The sequence below is a fragment of the Coregonus clupeaformis genome, chromosome 23, assembly GCF_020615455.1.
Source record: "Coregonus clupeaformis isolate EN_2021a chromosome 23, ASM2061545v1, whole genome shotgun sequence".
Classification (NCBI taxonomy): Eukaryota; Metazoa; Chordata; class Actinopteri; order Salmoniformes; family Salmonidae; genus Coregonus; species Coregonus clupeaformis.
Window position 1 is genome coordinate 4,233,765 of NC_059214.1, and position 9,044 is coordinate 4,242,808.

General features: G+C 45.1%; 1 protein-coding gene across 1 annotated transcript in view; it reads right to left on the reverse strand.

The window, feature by feature from the left end:
- Positions 1-9,044, reverse strand: part of LOC121536378 (collagen alpha-2(IV) chain) — a 110,036-nt gene that overhangs the window by 4,372 nt on the left and 96,620 nt on the right. The window contains exons 29-40 of the mRNA XM_045206502.1: positions 6,037-6,258; positions 4,279-4,440; positions 4,013-4,183; positions 3,148-3,291; positions 2,894-3,019; positions 2,579-2,760; positions 1,641-1,704; positions 1,340-1,414; positions 763-870; positions 547-654; positions 270-467; positions 27-143 (exon numbers count right to left, since the gene is read on the reverse strand). Coding sequence (XP_045062437.1) covers positions 27-143; positions 270-467; positions 547-654; positions 763-870; positions 1,340-1,414; positions 1,641-1,704; positions 2,579-2,760; positions 2,894-3,019; positions 3,148-3,291; positions 4,013-4,183; positions 4,279-4,440; positions 6,037-6,258 — 1,677 coding nt within the window. The remainder of the gene's footprint in view (positions 1-26; positions 144-269; positions 468-546; positions 655-762; positions 871-1,339; positions 1,415-1,640; positions 1,705-2,578; positions 2,761-2,893; positions 3,020-3,147; positions 3,292-4,012; positions 4,184-4,278; positions 4,441-6,036; positions 6,259-9,044) is intronic.

Consider the following 9,044-nt stretch of genomic DNA (forward strand, 5'->3'; position numbering starts at 1 on the left):
TTCCACTCCGTCATTGTCTACTCCACCTGACTGTCCTTTGGGTCCAGGGAAGCCAGGGTCTCCTGATGGTCCGGGTCTGTCTGAGGTGCCCTGTGGCCCTTGGGGGCCCGGAAACCCTGGGGGTCCCACCTGGCCCTGGTCACCTGAGGACAAGAAGAGAAGAGGAAGACAAGAAGAGAAGAGGGAGGTCTTAGACACTATAAAACACAAAATGTCCTCCAAATTTTGTAACAAAAAGATGCAATGTTTCTTTAGGAGCAGTGACTAACCTGGTTGTCCTTGAACTCCCTTCAAACCCAGCGATCCTGGTGTCCCGACCTCGGAGTTGGGTATACCTGTCTCTCCTCTCGCTCCCTTAGAACCGGGGTCACCTGGGGTTCCAAAGTTATCCTGACCTGGAAGTCCAGGGATGCCCTTCTGACCCTTCAGCCCATCCAGTCCGAATATACCCTTTAGTCCAGGGAAACCTGCAGAGAGGAGCAGATCAAACACAGTGGTAAGGCAAAGGTTTTGTGTGTGCACACCCATGTGTGTGTGTGTGTGTACCTCTCTGTCCGGGGAAACCTGGTTGTCCATGTGTGCCTGATTCTCCGGGGACCCCAGGCCATCCCTTCGTACCCTGGTTGCCTGGAAACCCTTGTTGACCATCAGATCCTGGAGACAACAACCACAGAGAGTCAGACTGGTAACAGTCAGACACAGGCAATGAATGACACTCATTCTAATAATGTGAGCAACAGGGCAGGAAGTCAAGTCTCTTACCTATAGGTCCTCCTGTGCCAGGTTCACCTGGCCCCCCCTTCATGCCCTCGATACCATGGAAACCTCCACCGCCCCTGTCTCCTGGAATCCCAATGTAGCCCTTCTGACCTGTAGGGAGAGACAGAGAGCATCAGGAACACTGTTACCATGGTAACACTTCTCAGAGAGCATCTTACATAGACTCATTTTCTTAATCTGCACTGATCTGAGAACATAGAATAGGTAAAAGCAATATGGTGGAGGCCTACCAGGTATTTGCTCTCATTAGTGAATGCAGATGTAGGATCTTAATTTGACCAGTTTTGTAGCAGGAGTAAAATAATCCTGAAGCAGGATGATTTGATTATATGTATATCAAAAAAGTGATAATTTCTAACAGGAAATTAGTTTTGATAAGCTACAGTAGACTATAGTTTAGGTGTGATATCTAGTGAGAGAAAGAGAACTGCGGGTTTTCAGTGAATTTATGTAAAGAGGATCATTTGAATTTCCTGCGACAACAGAGTGATCAAATAAAGATACAACATATGTGGTTCCTAGTGCAAATGAAGGAAGCCAGCCTCAATGAGTGACTCACCTGAAACCCCAGGGAAACCATCCTCCCCCCTCAGTCCTGTGGATCCGGGCATGTCGATTACGTCACCCCCCTCACCTGGAAAAGGAAACAGTGACACGTATTTCAGCGAGTACCTTTTACGACTCATTCTTTCTTCTGTGGAACTGTTAAATAGGCCTGGGACTTTTGCTTCAAGTCCAAGTGCTTAACAAGACAAGATTTAACTGAGTTGAAACTGCTGGAAAGTGGAGTTTGGATGACTACTGGCGTCTACGGTACTGTACTTATCCATGAGTTTTGGGACAGACAGGGGGCGTCATACCTTTGACACCCTTCACTCCTGGATCTCCTGAGGATCCGTAGGCACCGGGGTTACCTTTATCCCCCTGAAAAACACACACATAGAGATACAGCATTTATTAGCAAATTTTTTTGGGGGGGTAGATCAGCGTTAATATTGTAGATAGATTGTAATTTCCATCAATGTAATTGTCTGCATCACTTCCAATCCCCCATATGTTTTTTTCTCGCAAATATATATATATATATATATATATATATATATATATATATATATATATATACATTATATATACATACACATACATACACATACATATACCCTTTTTAAAATGTTATTTTCCTTTATTACTTTCGAACCCCACCACCCCTCCCCTAATTGGAGTAAACTAGTGAATAACAATGCTTAGGCCTCTACTTCCAGCTTATACATACTATATACATTGTATGGACACAACCAATTTTCCTCTACCCTCAACTTCTCTGATCATTTTCATGATGTCCATCTGGTTTGCCTCTACATGCCATATCCCCTAAACTGTGCTCTTTCACAAAAGTTCTCAACCTATATACTTATTATGGACACAGTATGTTTTACATTAGTTATTTTGTTGTTATTAGCCCCAACCAGCTCCATTCAACCCCTCCCATCTATCTCTTAACACCATCCATATTGGATTTCTACTTGCCATATATTTCTCAACTGTACTGTGATGTTTCACAAAAGTTCTCATTGTTTCTACAGATTGTAAATTTAAAATAAACATTTTTGCTAAAAGTATTATTACATTATTGATCGATTGACTATGACTTTTCAGATCACCCAATAGTGCTATAGAGATACAGCATTAGATCGGACAGAGAGTCTGTTCTAACCTGGTTGTTGAACATGTTTAGCATGATAACTACAGGTGCTGGCTGCAGCAGAGACACAATGGAAACCAGACAACATGGTCTCACCCTGTGACCAGACATCCCGGGAAAGCCACTGATTCCGTTTGATCCGGTTGGACCCGGCATTCCTTTTGGCCCCGGAAGTCCCTGCGCTCCTGGGTTGCCTGGGAAACCCTTCTCATCGCTGGGGTCTCCGGGAACGCCGTGGTAACCCTCCATTCCCGGAACACCGGGAAAACCTTTAGGACCTGTAGAAGAGTGAGAGGGAAGGTAAAGAGGGGATCAGAATGAGAGAAATGAAAAGGAGGCTGAGGAGGACAGTATGTGAATAAAGAAGAGAGGGGGATTGGGAGGACATGAAGCCTGAATATCCCTACTCACCTCTGGGTCCAGTGAAACCGATCTGCCCTGGGATTCCATCTTCTCCCTTTGTCCCCTTCATGTCTTTGATGATCTGACGAGGGATGTGGGGCTTCTCGCCAGTTGGACCCCTCAGACCACGGTCACCTAGGAGACAGCGGGGGTGAGAGTGAGTGTCAAATCAGATAGAAGGATCTAAAGAGAAAGCGAGGGACAGGGAAAGAGAGCAGTGGAGCACAGAAACACACACAATTCTAACAGCTGTTCAGTCTCACCCTTTGAACCATAGTAGCCCATGTTTCCTTTCTGTCCAAATTCGCCGGGAATGCCAGTCTCTCCTTTCTGTCCAGAGAAGCCCTTCAGGCCCGACTCACCGGGCTGTCCTCCAAACCCTGACATGCCACGAGAACCTTTGATACCTGGAACAGGAAGTGACATCACAGGTCAGGAGGAATGTCCTCACAGCAGCATCTGGTTATGATATACACTGAATATACCAAACATTAAGAACACCTTCCTAATATTGAGTTGCACCACCTTTTGACCTCAGAACAGCCTAAATTTGTTGGGGCATAGACTCTACAATGTTGGCCCATGTTGACTCCAATGCTTCCCACAGTTGTGTCAAGTTAGCTGGATATTCTTTGGGTGGTGGACCATTCTTGAAACACACGGGAAACTGTTGAGCGTGAAAACCCCAGCAGCGTTGCAGTTCTTGACACACTGAAACTGGTGCCCCTGGCACCTACTACCATACCCCGTTCAAAGGCACTTAAATATTTTGTTTTGCCCATTCACCCTATGAATGGCACACATACACAATCCATGTCTCAAGTGTATCAAGGTTTAAAAATCCTTCTTTAACCTGTCTCCTCCCCTTCATCTACACTAATTGAAGTGGATTTAATAGGTGACATCAATAAGGGATCATAGCTTTCACCTGTATTCACCTGGTCAGTCTATGTCATGGAAAGAGCAGGTGTTCCTAATGTTTTGTATACTCAGTGTATTTCATCATTCCTCACTGCAAAACTCTAGGGTGACATTACATCCTCATATCAACTATTCATCAGAAAATGACATGTGGAATGTGATCAGAACATTGGACAGAACATGACTCCACTGTGTATAATAAGTTACCCTTGAACCCTGGCAGACCAGAGTGTCCTGTAGGTCCTGGCACTCCGGGGTCACCCTGCTCTCCGGTGTTTCCCTCAGCACCCAGACTACCAAACTCCCCCGGTGTCCCCTTCAGTCCTATTGGCCCTGGGGTGCCAGGATCCCCCTGATCACCCCTGTCTCCGCTCAAACCTGGAAGAGACACATACACAGTGTATTAGGTTCTTCATCTTCAAAGCAAACAGAAACAAGTTAAGAAAGAAAAGTTAGTCAGTTGTGTGTCTGACCTGGTTGTCCAGTGCTTCCTGTTGGTCCAGGGACACCAGCCTGTCCGGGTACACCTGGCCAGCCGTACATCCCAGCAGCTCCCGGTCTTCCTTTCTCCCCCTGCAGACCTGAAGGACCCACGTCGCCCTTGAACCCAATCATCCCAGGCATGCCACCCATCCCTGAGAGAGAGGGGCAGAGAGAGGCCATTACAATAACTATACAGTGCATTCGGAAAGTATTCAGACCCCTTGACTTTTTCCACATTTTATTACGTTACAGACTTATTCTAAAATGGATTTCATTGTTTTTCCCCCCTCATCAATCTACACACAGTACCCCATACTGACAAAGCAAAAACACGTTTTTAGAATTTTTTGCAAATGTATAATAAAAAACTAGGAAATATCACATTTACATAAGTATTCAGACCCTTTACTCAGTGCTTTGTTGAAGCACCTTTGGCAGCGATTACAGCCTCGAGTCTTCTTGGGTATGACGCTACAAGCTTGGCACACCTGTATTGGGGAGTTTCTCCCATTCTTCTCTGCAGATCCTCTCAAGCTCTGTCAGGTTGGATGGGGAGCGTCGCTGCACAGCTATTTTCAGGCCTCTCCAGAGATGTTTGATCGGGTTCAAGTCCGGGCTCTGGCTGGGCGACTCAAAGGCATTCAGAGACTTGTCCCGAAGCCACTCCTGCGTTGTCTTGGCTGTGTGCTTTGGGTTGTTGTCCTGTTGGAAGGTAAACCTTCGCCCCAGTCTGAGGTCCTGAGCGCTCTGGAGCAGGTTTTCATCAAGGATCTCTCTGTACTTTGCTCCATTCATCTTTCCCTCGCTCCTGACTAGTCTCCGTCCCTGCCGCTGAAAAACATCCCCACAGCATGATGCTGCCACCACCATGCTTCACCGTAAGGATGGTGCCAGTTTTCCTCCAGACGAGACGCTTGGCATTCAGGCCAAATAGTTCAATCTTGGTTTCATCAGACCAGAGAATCTTGTTTCTCATGGTCTGAGAGTCCTTTAGGTGCCTTTTGGCAAACTCCAAGCGGGTTGTCATGTGCCTTTTACTGAGGAGTGGCTTCCTTCTGGCCACTCTACCATAAAGGCCTGTTTGGTTGAGTGCTGCAGAGATGGTTGTCCTTCTGGAAGGTTCTCCCATCTCCACAGAGGAACTCTGGAGCTCTGTTAGTGTGACCATCGGGTTCTTGGTCACCTCCCTGACCAAGGCCCTTCTCCCCCGATTGCTCAGTTTGGCTGGGCAGGCAGCTCTAGGAAGAGTCTTGGTGGTTCCAAACTTCTTCCATTTAAGAATGGTGGAGGCCACTGTGTTCTTGGGGACCTGCAAACCTGCACTGTCAACTGTGGGACCTTATATAGACAGGTGTGTGCCTTTCCAAATCATGTGCAATCAATTGAATTTACCACAGGTGGACTCCAATCAAGTTGTAGAAACATCTCAAGGATGATCAATGGAAACCGGATGCACCTGAGCTCAATTTTGAGTCTCTTAGCAAAGGGTCTGAATACTTAAATAAGGTATTTCTGTTTTTTATTTTTAATACATTTGCAAAAAAAAAAGGGGTATTGTGTGTAGATGCATGAGGGGAAAATACAATTTGATCAATTTTAGAATAAGGCTGTAATGTAACAAAATGTTGAAAACGGGAAGGGGTCTGAATACTTTCTGAATGCACTGTACATAACCACTCTTGAAAAGGTGGAGAAATTGTAGTTTTTCATCCTGCAGTACGCTGGTAAGTTATTGTATTAGTACCCACCTGGGTAGCCCTCGTTTCCAGGTTCTCCGCTGAATCCTTTTGGTCCCTGCTCTCCAGGAAGACCCACTTCTCCAGGTTGTCCAGTCGACGCGCCCCAGATCTCCCCGTGAGGTCCCTTCTCTCCTGGCTCCCCGTTCCGACCTTGTTGACCTGGGAGACCTTGGGTTCCAGGATTACCCTTTGAGCCGGGCTGACCCAGGTCTCCACGGGGGCCGATAAAACCTGGGAGAGAGGACCAGACCATCAGTATTAAAGCACTAGGGGGGGATTCCGACCCGAGTTAAGTGTGTGTAAATGGAACATAATTCCCTTTTTATGCACTTTTCTCTCTATGCATATTCTGACCTTGAACTTAAGCATGAGAATGGCATGCTATTCATCAGCTATTCGTTTGGGGTGGTGATAGAATAAATGAAGGTGTGGTGGAGTTGTGTCTACAGATATTCTGACCTTGACTTAATTCCGTAATAATTCCACCATCTTTACGCGCGAGGAAACCATGAATAAGGTGTACTTTTTTCCAATAGAAATAACACCATTATCCATGCACTGTAATTTACAACTTGATAAGAGCTATTGATAAGAGCTAGGTAAATGAGTAATCCATTTGGATAAGGGAATTGTAAATATAAATTACACTTGTTTTAGATCTATTTGACCTTATAATTGCTAGAAAAACGTGAAACCAGTCATTTGGCAGCAAACTGAAGCATATCAACATATCAACTTTCCCACAGTAAAGTTTATGAAATGCGTAAAAAAAAAAATAATAATAAAAAAAAAAATATTGCAGATAGATTGTAACTTCCATCAATGTAATTGCATCACATTCAATCCCCCATATGTTTTTTTTCTCTCGCAATATATATATATATATATATATATATATATATACACTGCTCAAAAAAATAAAGGGAACACTTAAACAACACATCATAGATCTGAATGAATTAAATAATCTTATTAAATACTTTTTTCTTTACATAGTTGAATGTGCTGACAACAAAATCACACAAAAATGATCAATAGAAATCAAATTTATCAACCCATGGAGGTCTGGATTTGGAGTCACCCTCAAAATTAAAGTGGAAAACCACACTACAGGCTGATCCAACTTTGATGTAATGTCCTTAAAACAAGTCAAAATGAGGCTCAGTAGTGTGTGTGGCCTCCACATGCCTGTATGACCTCCCTACAACGCCTGGGCATGCTTCTGATGAGGTGGCGGATGGTCTCCTGAGGGATCTCCTCCCAGACCTGGACTAAAGCATCCGCCAACTCCTGGACAGTCTGTGGTTGGTGGATGGAGCGAGACATGATGTCCAAGATGTGCTCAATTGGATTCAGGTCTGGGGAATGGGCGGGCCAGTCCATAGCATCAATGCCTTCCTCTTGCAGGAACTGCTGACACACTCCAGCCACATAAGGTCTAGCATTGTCTTGCATTAGGAGGAACCCAGGGCCAACCGCACCAGCATATGGTCTCACAAGGGGTCTGAGGATCTCATCTCGGTACCTAATGGCAGTCAGGCTACCTCTGGCGAGCACATGGAGGGCTGTGCGGCCCCCCAAAGAAATGCCACCCCACACCATGACTGACCCACCGCCAAACCGGTCATGCTGGAGGATGTTGCAGGCAGCAGAACGTTCTCCACGGCGTCTCCAGACTCTGTCACGTTTGTCACATGTGCTCAGTGTGAACCTGCTTTCATCTGTGAAGAGCACAGGGCGCCAGTGGCGAATTTGCCAATCTTGGTGTTCTCTGGCAAATGCCAAACGTCCTGCACGGTGTTGGGCTGAAAGCACAACCCCCACCTGTGGACGTCGGGCCCTCATACCACCCTCATGGAGTCTGTTTCTGTCCGTTTGAGCAGACACATGCACATTTGTGGCCTGCTGGAGGTCATTTTGTAGGGCTCTGGCAGTGCTCCTCCTGCTCCTCCTTGCACAAAGGCGGAGGTAGCGGTCCTGTTGCTGGGTTGTTGCCCTCCTACGGCCTCCTCCACGTCTCCTGATGTACTGGCCTGTCTCCTGGTAGCGCCTCCATGCTCTGGACACTACGCTGACAGACACAGCAAACCTTCTTGCCACAGCTCGCATTGATGTGCCATCCTGGATGAGCTGCACTACCTGTGCCACTTGTGTGTGTTGTAGACTCCGTCTCATGCTACCACTAGAGTGAAAGCACCGCCAGCATTCAAAAGTGACCAAAACATCAGCCAGGAAGCATAGGAACTGAGAAGTGGTCTGTGGTCACCACCTGCAGAACCACTTCTTTATTGGGGGTGTCTTGCTAATTGCCTATAATTTCCACCTGTTGTCTATTCCATTTGCACAACAGCATGTGAAATGTATTGTCAATCAGTGTTGCTTCCTAAGTGGATAGTTTGATTTCACAGAAGTGTGATTGACTTGGAGTTACATTGTGTTGTTTAAGTGTTCCCTTTATTTTTTTGAGCAGTGTACATAGACATCCATACACATACATACATATACGCATATACATACATATATATATATACATACACATCCTTTAAAAAATAAAATATTTCCCTTTATTACTTTCCAACCCCACCATCCCTTCCCTAATTGGAGTAAACTAGTGAACAACAATGCTTAGGCCTCTACTTCATGCTTATACATACTATATACATTGTATATATGAAATGCGGTTGTTGCTAAGAATCATTAGTAACAGCTGATAATCTATATAAAAAAGACATGTACGCTAATGAAATCGTTACGGAGCGGAGCGCAGACCAAGCTGTAAGTTTCAACCCGATGGTTATTGCAGACAAGTGCAGGCAATAGACAAGGGTATAGCCTACTCATTTACACTATTCTCCCTATTATAATTATATCTACACTAATCTTCCAACATTACCATGGGTTGAAGAACTGAATATGGCAACTTTCAGGATGAATCAAACCACTGTATTTTTTATTCATCAATATATTTTCTGCATAAAGTGTCTCCAAACCTGTTTTTTATGATTAATAAATACTTT